Source organism: Bombina bombina, chromosome 3, assembly GCF_027579735.1.
Source record: "Bombina bombina isolate aBomBom1 chromosome 3, aBomBom1.pri, whole genome shotgun sequence".
In the NCBI taxonomy this organism is placed as follows: Eukaryota; Metazoa; Chordata; class Amphibia; order Anura; family Bombinatoridae; genus Bombina; species Bombina bombina.
The window spans coordinates 49,152,575-49,168,048 of NC_069501.1; the positions used below are offsets into that span (position 1 = coordinate 49,152,575).

The window sequence follows — 15,474 nt, forward strand, 5'->3', positions numbered from 1 at the left end:
TATTTAAAGTAGCATCAATGCAATTAGTACATAAATTTCTATTGGGCTCCACCTTGGCTTTAGCACATATAGCACAGAGATATTCCTCTGAGTCAGACATGTTTAACACACTAGCAATTAAACTAGCAAAGTTGGAAATACTTTTCAATTCAATTTACAAGTAATATGAAAAATGTACTGTGCCTTTAAGAAGCACAGAAAAAAATTATGACAGTTGAGTAACAATGAACCGGAGAAACTATAAAATCAAATTTTTCCCGGTAAAAAATACAATTTAGCAAAGGATTGCCTCCATTAGCAATGGATAACTAACCCTTAAACAGCAGAAAAAATGTACAGCAATTAAACGTTTTTTATCACAGTCAAAGCACAATCTCACAGGTCTGCTGTGAGTGATTACCTCCCTCAAAATAATTTTTGAAGACCCTTGAGCTCTGTAGAGACGATCCGGATCATGTAGGGAAGAAAACAGACTTGTGACTGAATTTCTGATGCGTAGTAAAAGCGCCAAAATAGGCCCCTCCCCCTCACACACAACAGTGAGGGAGATCAGTAAACTGTCTTAAATTAAATAAAACGACAGCCAAGTGGAAAAACAGTGCCCAAAACAATTTTTCACCCAGTACCTCTGATAAATAAACGATTTAACATGCCAGCAAAACGTTTAACATCAAATAAAATGAAGTGTCATTAGAAGCCTGCTGCTAGTCGTTCCCACTGCAAGTTAGGCTAAAGTTTTATGCATACAGCATTATCCCAGTGAAGTGCCATTCCCCAGAATACTGAAGTGTAAATATACATACATGACAGCCTGATACCAGTTGCTACTACTGCATTTAAGGCTGAACTTACATTATATCGGTATTGGCAGTATTTTCTCAGTCAATTCCATTCCTCAGAAAATAATCTACTGCTACATACCTCTTTGCAGGTGAACCTGCCCGCTGTCCCCTGATCTGAAGTTTACCTCACTCCTCAGAATGGCCGAGAACAGCAAAATGATCTTAACTACGCCGGCTAAAATCATACAAAAACTCAGGTAGATTCTTCTTCAAATTCTACCTGAGAAGGAACAACACACTCCGGTGCTGTTTTAAAATAACAAACTTTTGATTGAAGATATAAAAACTAAGTATAATCACCACAGTCCTCTCACACATCCTATCTATTAGTTGGGTGCAAGAGAATGACTGGGTGTGACATAGAGGGGAGGAGCTATATAGCAGCTCTGCTGGGTGATCCTCTTGCACTTCCTGTTGGGGAGGAGTTAATATCCCAGAAGTAATGATGACCCGTGGACTGACCACACTTAACAGGAGAAAATACTTTTAAAAACAGGGGCACTTTCATTCATGAAACTTTACATTGCAGCATTTTTTTTAACTACTTACCCTTTTCTGCAGCAAAGCCAGATTGGTGATCCCCCGTCTGCTTCTCAATCTGTACTTAGCACAGCAATGACGAAACCGGCTTCCTCCAATCACAGCGTGGCCTCACAAGATGGACGCTCTGGGGTACTCGCCCTGATTGGAGGAGGCCGGTTTCGTCAATGCTGGCGTAAGTACAGAGGAGCTGCGAGCGGGGGATTGCCGATCTGGGTTTGCTTCAGAAAAAGGTAAGTACTGTATTTAAAAATAAACGCTGCAATGTAAAGTTTCATGAATGAAAGTGCCCCTGTTTTTAATAGTATTTTTAAAAACCGGGCACTGATTCATGAAGGTTTAGATTCACTTTAAGTAGATGAAAATACGAAAAAACATATTTATACAATATCCATATTTCATAAAGTCTTTTACTGTAAATATTTCCCATTCCAATGTTCTGTACATAGCAGGATATGTTCTACGTATTTTTAAATATATATTCCTATATATATATATATATATATATATATATATATATATATATATATATATATATATATATATCTATCTATATATCTATACCTACATTTAATCATGTGTATATATATATATATATATATATATATATATATACACAGTGGATATAAAAAGTCTACACACCCCTGTTAAAATGTCAGGTTTCTGTGATGTAAAAAAATGAGACAAAGATAAATCATTTCAGAACTTTTTCCACCTTTAATGTGACCTATAAACTGTACAACTCAATTGAAAAACAAACTGAAATCTTTTAGGTAAAGGGAAATAAAAATAAAAAACTAAAATAATATGGTTGCATAAGTGTGAACACCCTTTTATAACTGAGGATGAAGCTGTGTTCAGAATTAAGCAATCAAATTCAAAATCATGTTAAATAGGAGTCAGTACACACCTGTCATCATTTAAAGTGTCTCTGATTAACCCCAAATAAAGTTCTAGCTGCTCTAGTAGGTCTTTCCTGACATTTTGTTAGTCGCATCCTACAGCAAAAGCCATGGTCCGTAGAGAGCTTCTAAAGCATCAGAGGGATCTCATTGTTAAAAGGTATCAGTCAGGAGAAGGGTACAAAAGAATTTCCAAGGCATTAGATATACCGTGGAACACAGTAAAGACAGTCATCATCAAGTGAAGAAAATATGGTGCAACAGTGACATTACCAAGAACTGGATGTCCCTCGATGAAAAGACGAGAAGAAAACTGGTCTGGGAGGCTGCCAAGAGGCCTACAGCAACATTAAAGGAGCTGCAGGAATATCTGGCAAGTACTGGCTGTGTGGTACATGTGACAACAATCGCCCGTATTCTTCATATGTCTGGGCTATGGGGTAGAGTGGCAAGACGGAAGCCTTTTCTTACAAAAAAAAAATCCAAGCCCAGCTAAATTTTGCAAAAACACATCTGAAGTTTAGCAAAAGCATGTTGCAAAAGGTGTTATGGTCTGATGAAACCAAAGTTGAACTTTTTGGCCATAATTCCAAAAGATATGTTTGGCGCAAAAACAACACTGTATATCACCAAAAGAAAACCATACCCACAGTGAAGCATGGTGGTGTCAGCATCATGCTTTGGGGCTGTTTTTCTTCAGCTGGAACTGGGGCCTTAGTCAAGGTAGAGGGAATAATGAACAGTTCCAAATACCAGACAATATTGGCACAAAACCTTCAGGCTTCTGCTAGAAAGCTGAACATGAAGAGGAACTTCATCTTTCAGCATGACAACGCCCCAAAGCATACATCCAAATCAACAAAGGAATGGCTTCACCAGAAAGAGATTAAAGTTTTGGGATGGCCCAGCCAGAGCCCAGACCTGAATCCAATTCAAGATCTGTGGGGTGATCTGAAGAGGGCTGTGCACAGGAGATGCCCTCGCATTCTGACAGATTTAGAGTGTTTTTGCAAAGAAGAGTGGGCAAATCTTGCCAAGTCAAGATGTGCCATGCTGAAAAACTCATACCCAAAAAGACTGAGTGCTGTAATAAAATCAAAAGGTGCTTCAATAAAGTATTAGTTTTAAGGGTGTTCACACTTATGCAACCATATTATTTTAGTTTTTTATTTTTATTTTCCTTTACCTAAAAGATTTCAGTTTGTTTTTCAATTGAGTTATACAGTTTATAGGTCACATTAAATGTGGAAAAAGTTCTGAAATGATTTATCTTTGTCTCATTTTTTTACATCACAGAAACCTGACATTTTAACAGGGGTGTGTAGACTTTTTATATCCACTGTATATGTATATGTACATATACAGTGGATATGTACAAATATATATATATATATATATATATATATATTTGTGGAAAAAAACAAAATTTATGCTTACCTGATAAATTTCTTTCAGGATATGGAGAGCCCACAACGTCATCAATTACTAGTGGGAATATCACTCCAGGCCAGCAGGAGGAGGCAAAGAGCACCACAGCAAAGATGTAAAGTATCACTCCCCTACCCATAATCCCCAGTCAGTCGACCAAAGGGAAATGAAAAAAAGGAATAACACAAAGGTGTAGAGGTGCCTGAGATTTAGTAAAAAAATAACTGTCTTAAATTAAGGGTGGGGTCGTGGACTCTATATCCGGAAATAAATAAATTTATCAGGTAAGCATAAATTTTGTTTTCTTTCCTAAGATATGGAGAGTCCACTACGTTATCAATTACTAGTGGGAACCAATACCCAAGCTAGAGGACACGGGATAACTAGGGAGTGAAAACAAGACAGGCAGACCTAAACAGAAGGCACCACCTCTTGAAGAACCTTCCCCAAAAGAAACCTCAGCTGAGGCAAAATAATCAAATTTGGAAAAAGTATGCAAATAAAACCAAGGTGCAGTCTTGCAAAACTGTTCCACAGAAACTTCATTTTTGAAAGCCCAAGAAGAGGAGACAGTCTTAGTGGAAGGAGCTGTAATTTCCTCAGGAGGCTGCTGACTAGCAGTCTCATAAGCAAAACGAATAATACTTAAGTATTATAAGTAAAAGAGAAGTAGCAGTAGCATTCTGACCCTTACGTTTCCCTGAGAAACAAACAAACAGGGCAGAAGACTGGGGAAAATCCTTAGTCACCTGAAGCTAGTATATTAGAGCACGCACAACATCCAAGTTGTGTAACAGACGATCCTTATGAGAAGAAGGATTAGGACAGAGAGAAGGAACAAAAATTTCCTGATTACTATTTGTATCCAAAACCACTTTAGGAAGAACCGCCTTATAAGTATGAAAGATAAGGTAAGACGAATCATACTGCAAAGCCGAAAGTTCCAAAACTCTCTGAGCAGAAGAGATAACAAATAAAAACAAAACCTTTCCAAGATATAAACTTAATATCCATGGAATGCAATGGCTCAAACGGAGCTTCCTGCAAAAATTTAAGAACAAGGTTAAGGCTCCAAGGAGGAGCAACAGATTTAAACACAGGCCTGATTCTGACCAGGACCTGACAAAAAGACTGAACATCTGGTACATCCGCCAGACACTTCAGAAACAAAAAAGATAAATCAGAAATCTGACTTTTCAGAGAACTGACTGACAATCCTTTCTCCAGACTTTCCTGGAGAAAAGAAAAAAATTGTATGAATCCTAACCCTACTACAAGAGTAGCCCTTAGATTCACACCAATACAGGTATTTAAGAAAAATGTATCGAGTAACAGGCTTGCGAGCCTGAGTCATGGTCCAAAGGACCGACTCAGAAAACCCACGCTTAGACAGAACTAAGCAGTCAATCTCCAAGCATTCAGCTTTAGAGAAACGAGATTTGGATGGAGGAATAGACACTGAGTTAGAAAGTCTTTCTTCAGAGGCAACCTCCAAGGTGACAGACATGACATTTTCACTAGGTCTGCATACCAGATCCTAAGATGCCGAGACGCCATCAGATCCAACTCTGGCACCGCTCATTTGAGGGTTAACCTGGAGAACACCTCCGGACTGAGAGCCCACTCCCCAAGATGAAATGTCTGTCTGCTCAGGGAAAACGCTTCCCAGTTGTCTACCCCTTAAATGTGGATGGTAGATAGACAACAATTGTGAGTTTCCGCCCACTGAATAATCCGAACCACCTCCTTCATGGCTAAGGAACTCCGAGTTCCTCCCAGTGATTGAAGTAAGCCACTTGTCTGACTAGAACCTGATAAACCAGGCTAAGGACAACTGAGGCCAAGTCATCAGATCATTGTAAATCGCTCTCAACTCCAAGATGTTTATGGAGAAAGCAGAGTCCATATTCCCTGCCTCTACCGAGTCCCAGACTGCTCCCCAGCCAATCAGGCTGGCGTCAGTGGTTACAAACACCCAGGAAGGTCTCCGGAAGCATGTGCCCTGAGACAAATGCTCCTGAGAAAACCACCAAAGGAGAGAGTCTCTTGTCGACTGATCTAGATCTATCCTCTGAGACCGATCAGAATGGTCCCCGTTCCATTGTCTGAGCATGCATAATTGCAGAGCTCTCAAATGGAATCAAGCAAAGGAAATGATGTCAATGAAAGTGACCATCAGACAAATTACCTCCATACATAGAGCCACTGATGGTCGAACAGTAGACTGTAGCGAGAGACAAGAGGAAATAATCTTTGATTTTCTGACCTCTGTCAGAAAAATCTCCATAGATAGGGAATCTATGATGGTCCCTAAGAAAACCACAGTTGTAGCTGGAACAAGGGAACGCTTTACCAGATTCACTTTCCATCCGTGGGAACGTAGAAAAGACAAAAAGATCTCTGAATGAGAGTTTGCTTGTTGAAAAGATGACGCCTGAACCAATATGTCATCCAGGTAGGGCGCCACTGCAATTCCCCGAGACTTTATCACTGCCCAGAAAGCCTACAGAACCTTTGGAAAAATTCTGGGAACTGTGGCAAGGCCAAACGGAAGAGCCACAAACCGAAAGAGTATGTCTAAAAAGGCTAATCTCAGGAACTGGTGATGATCCCTGTGGATGGGAACATGAAGATACACGTCCTTAAGGTCTATGATTGACATGAACTGACCCTCTTGGACCAAAGGAAGACTGGAACGAATGGTTTTCATTTTGAAGGACGGAACCCTGAGAAACTTGTTGAGACACCTTAGGTCTAGAATGGGTCGAAAAGTTCATTCTTTTTTTGGAATCCACTAACAGATTTGAATAGAATCCTAGACCCTGTTCCCTTACTGGAACTGGAACAATCACTCCCAGAGAGTAAAGATCCTGAATGCAGTTCAAGAATGCCTCTCTTTTTACCTGATCTGCAGATAATCTTGAGAGGTGGAATCTGCCCCTGGGAGGAGAGATTTTAATTCTATTTTGTAACCCAGAGATACTATGTCCACAGCCCAAGGATCTGGAACATCTCGCATCCATGCTTGACAAAACAGGAAAAGCCTGCCCCCCCTTGATCTGATCCCAGACCGGGGGCAGACCCTTCATGCTGACTTAGAGCCAACTGTGGGTTTTGAAGATACGAAAAGAATGAAAATTACTTTGACGTCCTTTAGGTCTGTTCTTCTTGTCTTGTGGTAGAAAAGACCCTTTTCCATCCATAATATCAGAAATTATTTCTGCCAGACCAGGCCCAAACAAGGTCTTACCCTTGAAACAAAATGCCAGAAGTCCAATAAGATGCAGCACTTGCTACGGTGGCAATACAAACTGCAGGTTGCCATTGAAGAACCAAGATTTTAGCCACAAAGCCCTGAGGGCTAAGAAAGTGAAGCCAGACATCTTGGCTCCCAGTCTAATAATTTGTATGTTAGCATCCTAAATAAAGGAAAAAGGCGTACCATGAAACTTTAATGGAACCAGCAACAGGAAACATCCTTTTAAAGATGGGAGACCTTAAGAAAGGTATCCCTGGCTTCCGCCATTCCTGTGAAATAATCTCCATCAAACAGACTGGAACAGAAAAACACTTCGAGGAAGGGACATCATAGTATTTATTAAGTTTACTAGTTTTCTTAGGGTTGACAACGACAGAAGTATCGGAGTCGTCCAAAGTAGCCGATACCTCCTTTAACAGTACACAAAGGTGTTCAAGCTTAAATCTGAATAATACTTCTTCAGTATCAGATAAAGGAATTGTACTGTGCCAATCAGATTTTTCCTACCTTAATTCCGATTTGCTGATAGAATCAAATCAGCCAATTGGAATTTGAGGGACGCCATATTGGATGACGTCCCTTAAAGGAACCGTCATTCGTCGCTAGTCCGTCGGTTGAAGAGGATGGCTCCGCGTCGGCTGGATGGAAGATGGCTCCGCTCCGGATGGATGAAGATAGAAGACGCCGCTTGGATGAATACTTCTACCGGATGGAGGACCTCTTCTTGCCCCACTTGGATGAAGACTTCTACCGGATGGAGGACCTCTTCTTGCTCCGCTTGGATGAAGAATTCGGCTCGGCTGCATGAAGACGACTCAAGGTAGGGAGATCTTCAGGGGGTTAGTGTTAGGTTTATTTAAGGGGGGTTTGGGTGGGTTAGAGAAGGGGTGTGTGGGTGGTGGGTTTTAATGTTGGGGGCGGTTGTATTTTTTTTACAGGTAAAAGAGTTGATTACTTTGGGGCAATGCCCTGCAAAAAGCCCTTTTAAGGGCTGGTAAAAGAGCTGATTAGTTTGTAATTTAGAATAGGGTAGGGCATTTTATTATTTTGGGGGGCTTTTTTATTTTATTAGGGGGCTTAGATTAGGTGTAATTAGTTTAAACTTCTTGTAATTTTTTTTGTATTATACTTTTGTTTATTTAATTGTATTTTAGTTTAGCTAATTGTAGGTAATTTATTTAATTAATTTATTGATAGTGTAGTGTTAGGTGTATTTGTAACTTAGGTTAGGATTTATTTTACAGGTAATTTTGTAATTATTTTAACTAGGTAGCTATTAAATAGTTATTAACTATTTAATAGCTATTGTACCTAGTTAAAATAAATACAAAGTTGCCTGTAAAATAAATATAAATCCTAAAATAGCTACAATGTAACTATTAGTTATATTGTAGCTATATTAGGGTTTATTTTATAGGTATTTCGTTTTAAATAGGAATAACTTATTTAATTATAGTAAATTTATTTAGATTAATTTAAATTATATTTAACTTAGGGGGGTGTTAGGGTTAGACTTAGGTTTAGGGGTTAATAACTTTATTATAGTAGCGGCGACGTTGGGGGCGTGAGATTAGGGGTTATTAATTGTAGGTAGGTGGCGGCGATGTTAGGGAGGGCAGATTAGGAGTTAATACAATTTATTATAGTGTTTGCGAGGCGGGAGTGCGGTGGTTTAGGGGTTAATACATTTATTATAGTGGTGGCGAGGTCCGGTCGGCAGATTAGGGGTTAATAAGTGTAGGTAGGTGGCGGCGACGTTGGGGGGGGGCAGATTAGGGGGTAATAAATATAATGTAGGTGTCGGCGATGTTAGGGGCAGCAGATTAGGGGCTCATAGGTATAATGTATGCGGCAGATTAGGGGTTAATAATAAAATGCAGGTGTCAGCGATAGCGGGGGCGGCAGATTAGGGGTTAATAAGTGTAAGGTTAGGGATGTTTAGACTCGGGGTTCATGTTAGGGTGTTAGGTGCAGACTTAGAAAGTGTTTCCCCATAGGAAACAATGGGGCTGCGTTAGGAGCTGAACGCTGCTTTTTTGCAGGTGTTAGGTTTTTTTTCAGCAAGCTCAGCCCCATTGTTTCCTATGGGGATATCGTGCACGAGCACGTTTTTCCAGCTTACCGCTACCGTAAGCAGCGCTGGTATTGAGGGTTGAAGTGGAGCTAAATTATGCTCAACGCTCCCTTTTCTGAGGCTAACGCAGCCATTCAGACAACTCGTAATACCAGCATTGTCTTAAGGGTGCGCTGGAAAAAAAAGGAGCGTTAGCACCGCAGGTCTTTACCGACAAAACTCTAAATCTAGGCGAGAGTCTTCCATAAAAATAAAATGAGATAAAAAAAATGTATATCTTAAATTTATTAGGTAATATCACTTTAAAATCAAAACTCCTGCCTGAGAGAGTCTAGCACTACGCTAGCTAAACAAACAAACTTAGTACCCCTACACATCAGCTTGACTGAGGTATCTAAACCTGACCTACGATGAGTAATTGGCCAAGAAAAAACAGCAGAGAGCTCTCCTGCCGATCGAGAGCATTCAGAAGATGTAGACATCAGTGAAGACGCTGCTCCGCTAAAGAATTGAAGCGGAAAAGCGGGACACGTGACTCGCCTGACAAGAAAACTGCGCAGATAAAATACAAGCGTGCGATTCTGAACACCCTCTGCAAATATTGCCATGTCCTCCCCGCCATGAATCTTTAATGGCGGAAGACCGTTAACATGTCCATAATCATGTTCAGCAAATTATTCATTAGCCTGTCTGCTTGATACGGCATGGACACTACAACATCCCTATGTGTAATGTAACATTTTTCAGGTACATAGACATAGCACACAACTGCCACATCAACGACAGTGTCTACGCGTCTGTATTCCATTGACAAAGGCAAAGAGAATGACTGGGGATTATGGGTAGGGGAGTGATACTTAACAGCTTTGCTGTGGTGCTCGTTGCCTCCTCCTGCTGGCCAGGAGTGATATTCCCACTAGTAATTGATGACGTTGTGGACTCTCCATATCTTAGAAAAGAAAACATCATATATATATATATATATATATAAATATGTATTTATGAATAAATAGAACACATTCTTCTATGTGAAGAACATTGGAATGAGAAAACTTACTTCAAGCGCAGTTAACGTTTGAGCGGGATTAGTTATTGTTGACATGCTTTTCCATGCAGTTCTTCAGTCAGGGAGGTTGTGGTCTTAATAACTAAGTCTCTGGGAATCTGCTTCTTACATTTTCCTGGCCTCCTCCAGAACTTTCCTGCGTTGAAGCATTTCCTTGCGTAGTTTCACCATTTCCCTCTGGATTTCCTCTTCTTCCTTCTTGGCCTTGAGAGTCTTTTTCTTGTCCTCCTCCTGCACCAGCATCTGCGCCTGGGACAGCGCTGACTTTTTCAAAGCCCTCTCCTGTCTCTGTTTCTCCATTTCCTTCTGACGCTTTGCCCGATTCTCTTTTACCTAAAAGATTTATAGAAACATTACAGGAATTAGAGATAAAGTTCCAAATTTTGCCTAACAAAACGTTGAAACCAGGAATTTCCCAGCTTTTGCATGTCTGAGTGCCGACTTAAAGGGACAGTCTAGCCCCCAAAATTTAATTTTGATTACTTATTGTTACATACCAGATTAGTATCCTGCAACTGGTCCCACATCTATAACCTTGTAAGAAGTACATGAAACATTTAAATATTCATAGTTTGTTAGGAGTCGAAAATGGCAGTCAAGCTCCGCCAGCCTATTACGTGAATATTTTGGTATGTTAAGTATCTCCAATCACAAACGACTCAAATAAGTTTTCCTACTCGCAACCGCTGATTTGTGCATGTGCGATTTGAAACAGCTAACTAAAAAATATTAAACGTACACGGCTAAACTTACAAGAAAACAGCTAACAGGACAAGAAGAAAGCTGTGGGCGGAGTTTGGTGGCTATTTTCGGCTGCTAACAAACAATGATTATTTAAAAGTTTCATGTACTTTTTACGAGCTTATAGATATGGAACCCATTGCAAGATGCTTGTCTGGTATGTAACAATAAGTAATAAAGAATAAGTATTGGGTCTAGACTGTCCCTTTAAAAGGGACAGTGTGCACCAATTACTTACTTATTCCCAAAGATTCCCTCCTTATATTCCTTCTGCAATGTTTCACAAAGTGAAGTCTAGGCAGGATTATAAAAAAAAAAATGTACTCTGTTTTTGATCGATCGCTACTCAGGTAAGTATGTAGTATGTGGTTTTATTATGCATTTACATATATGTGTACGTTGCAGCAGGAAGATCTAGTGCAATAGTGAAAATGTTACCCTGCTCTTCCAGATTTGAATACAACATGATTCACACACTGAGCATTCGCTAGCACTAACAGCCGACACTAACAGCACATCACAAATAAAAATAATAAGCTCTATAGGGAAGAAGGAGCGGGAGCTTGGGGGCCATTTTAAATTACACAACGGCGCCAAAAAAAATAAAAAAAGGAAAAGAAAAATGTAAAAATCCAGTCTGCACGAGGATTGTGCGGAGGGAATCTTTGGGAAAAGGTAATTGGCTTAGATTGTCCCTTTAATATTCTGGTATTAACAGTGCTGATTATATATTTGGATATAATTTAGTTGGATCGATAAAAATATATAAAAGCAATAAATGTATAAGAGGGGTCTGTGCATAAATATAATAAAATCTGGCTGCACACACCTGCTGGTGTCTCAGCTCCATTGTAAGTCTTAGGTCCCTCTTCCTCGTGGGTTTGTTATCCTTGTCGCTCCTCAGATCCGCCAGTATCCCAGAATCCACCACTTCCTTCTGCAGAAGCTGCTGCAGGAAATCCTGGGCCGTAGCGCTCTCCGTCTCCTGTTCCAGATAATTGCACAGATCTGGAACCAAGCAGAATCATTTTCTCATGAAGCGGATGCCTGACAAAGTGATATTAGCTTCCTTGAATCTTTGTGCCTGATTATTCTTAAGGTCGCTACAGTCACTACAATATTAGCAATTAATAAATATCATTAGCATTCAATACATCCCTCCATTACTTTAAAGGGACATACAACCCATATAATTTTAAACAAATTTCCAATTTACTTCTATTATCAAATTTTCTTTGTTTTTTTGTTATCCTTTGTTGAAAAGCAGGAAGTGAAGATCAGGAGGCACAGGGGCACTTTCATTCATCACACTTTACATTTCACTCGTTTTGTTAAAATACTTACCTTTTATTCTTGAAAGCGGCTCCAGCGCTTCCCCCGCCCGTCGCAAGCCTCTTCATACATCAGCAATGACGAATCTGGCTTCCTCCAACCATGGCTTCCCCCCAGAGCAAACATTGCCTGAGGCCAAGCCGTGTTCGGCGCAAGATGGAGTCGTCATTTTTGACATATGAAGAGACTTGTGACGGGCAGGGGAAGCGCTGGAGCGGCTTTCAAGATAAAAAGGTAAGTATTTTAACAAAACGAGTGAAATGTAAAGTTTGATGAATGAAAGTGCCCTTGCTTTTAATAGGATTTTCAAAAACCGGGCACACATTCGTCAAACTTGACATTCACTTTAATGTCTCTCATTCACATCACTATAAAACTAATTCAAGTCATTTCTCTACAATGTATTAGTCACGCATGTTTATTATTTTAGTTATTTTCAAACACACCAGGTTGTCACTGCACAACAATAAAAAGCGATTACTTATCACTTGCACAGAGAATGAGCATCATGGTGTTTGACTGTAGTTTTATACATGAAAACTGTGACAGCTGGGGACAAGATCATGTTTGCAGATCCTGGCAAAAACATCCTGTAATCTACTAAATGAATCATAATCTACGTATATCTGATACAGACGGTATATACAAAGAGAATGAAGTAAAGTTGATAATTGAAGTAAATTACAATGTAATTTAAAGAGACAGTAAACTTAAAAAATAATGTTATATAATTCTGCACACATTCAGTTTTGAATAGAAGCATTTTTGTAATATAAACTCACCGAGCACTTTATTAGTTACACCTTGCTAGTACCGGGTGGGACCCCCTTTTGCCTTCAGAATTGCCTTAAATCTTCGTGTCATAAATTCAAGGTGTTGGAAACATTTCTCAGACATTGTGGTCCATATTGACATGATAGCAATATGCAGTTGCTGCAGATTTGTCGGCTGCACATCGATGATGCAAATCTCCCGTTTCACCACATCCCAAAGGTGCTCTATTGGATTGAGATCTGGTGACCCTGGAGGCCATTGGAGTACGGTGAACTCATTGTCATGTTCAAGAAACCAGTTTGAGATGATTTGAGCTTTGACAGGGTGCATTATCCTGCTGGAAGTAGCTATCAGAAGATGGGTACACTTTAGTCATAAAGGGATTGACATAGTCAGCAACAATACTCAGGTAGGCTGTGGCATTAAAACAATGCTCAGTTGGTACTAGGGGCCAAAAGTGTTCCAAGAAAATATCCCCCACACCATTACACCACCAGCCTGAACCATTGATACAATGCAGGATGGATCCATGCTTTCATGTTATTTACGCCAAATTCTGATCCTACCATTTGAATGTTGCAGCTGAAATAGAGACTCATCAGACCAGGCAACTTTTTCCAATCTTCTATTGTCCAATTTGATGAGCCTGTGTGAATTGTAGCCTCAGTTTCCAGTTCTTAGCTGACAGAAGTGGCACTCTGTGTGGTCTTCTGCTGCTGTAGCCCATCTGCTTCAAGGTTCTACGTGTTGTTCATTCAGAGATGGTATTCTGCATACCTTGCTTGTAATGAGTGGTTATTTGAGTTATTGTTGCCTTTCTATCATCTCAAACCAGTCTGCCCATTCTCCTCTGACCTTTGACATCAACAAGGCATTTTCGTCCACACAACTGCCGCTCACTGGATAGTTCCTCTTTTTCGGACCATTCTCTGTAAACGCTAGAGATGATTGTGCGTGAAAATCCCCCTTGATCAGCAGTTTTTTAATACTCAGACCAGCCCATCTGGCACCAACAACCATGCCACGTTCAAAGTCACTTAAATCCCCTTTCTTCCCCATTCTGATGCTCAGTTTGAACTTCAGCAAATTGTCTTCACCACGTCTAGATGCCTAATTGCATTGAGTTGCTTCCATGTGATTGGCTGATTAAAAATTGTGTTGCCAAGCAATTGAAATGGTGTACCTAATAAAGTGGCCGGCGTACATGTAATAAAAAAAATCTTCTACTATAAGCTATAGCTGTTTCAGATGTGTATTTAAGTATGCTCTGTGCACCAGCATTTTAAACACAGCACTTGCTCGGAGAGCCTAAGGTGCTTGTACCATCTGGTAATGACTCAATTTGTTAATTGCTGAGATGATACAAGCCCCACTGGAGCTCTGAGCAACTGTAGTATTTAAAATGCTGGCACACTGAGAATATCCAGTTATGCTTCACAGAGAAAAATGTTAACACTAAAGCAATGATCACCTTTACTAGAATAATTGTTCTATTCAAATATTTAATTAATCTATGTGCATTTAAATGTTTATTTGATTGAGCAATTACTTGATTAGTACAATAGGTCATTAATATGTTTCTAATTGGCTGCAGCAAAAGAAAAAATATAAACATACTCAAAAGGCTTTTCAGGGAGAATATTCCTGGAGTGCAAAACAAAGTACACTTAGCCAACAATAGGACAATTTGCTAGAATAAGTTTTGTTTTTTCAGTACATTAAACACATAGGGCTAGATTCCGAGTGGAGCACTATTTATCACTCCCGCATTATCTCCACTAGAAGTAGGCTTTTGCGCGTGTCAGGTTGCGCTCGTATTACAAGTTGAAAGTAAAAAGTTTTTGTTTGCGCCCTAATCAGATGCACAAAAAGCCAAACTTCAAATATCGGGTTACTGTATTCCCCTATAAAAGTAAAAGGAGCGCGAAAAGTGGGGGGAAAATGAACACCTTACTCGTGCACAAACCCGATCACGCTTTCTCAAGTGCTCTAACCCGACATGAAAACAGAATTTATGTTTACCTGATAAATTTCTTTCTCCAACGGTGTGTCCGGTCCACGGCGTCATCCTTACTTGTGGGATATTCTCTTCCCCAACAGGAAATGGCAAAGAGCCCAGCAAAGCTGGTCACATGATCCCTCCTAGGCTCCGCCTACCCCAGTCATTCGACCGACGTTAAGGAGGAATATTTGCATAGGAGAAACCATATGGTACCGTGGTGACTGTAGTTAAAGAAAATAAATTATCAGACCTGATTAAAAAACCAGGGCGGGCCGTGGACCGGACACACCGTTGGAGAAAGAAATTTATCAGGTAAACATAAATTCTGTTTTCTCCAACATAGGTGTGTCCGGTCCACGGCGTCATCCTTACTTGTGGGAACCAATACCAAAGCTTTAGGACACGGATGAAGGGAGGGAGCAAATCAGGTCACCTAAATGGAAGGCACCACGGCTTGCAAAACCTTTCTCCCAAAAATAGCCTCAGAAGAAGCAAAAGTATCAAACTTGTAAAA

General features: G+C 40.0%; 1 protein-coding gene across 1 annotated transcript in view; it reads right to left on the bottom strand.

Annotated features, from left to right (window-relative positions):
- CCDC191 (coiled-coil domain containing 191) overlaps positions 1-15,474 on the bottom strand; it is a 134,995-nt gene that overhangs the window by 92,572 nt on the left and 26,949 nt on the right. The window contains exons 5-6 of the mRNA XM_053705833.1: positions 11,682-11,860; positions 10,221-10,444 (exon numbers count right to left, since the gene is read on the bottom strand). Coding sequence (XP_053561808.1) covers positions 10,221-10,444; positions 11,682-11,860 — 403 coding nt within the window. The remainder of the gene's footprint in view (positions 1-10,220; positions 10,445-11,681; positions 11,861-15,474) is intronic.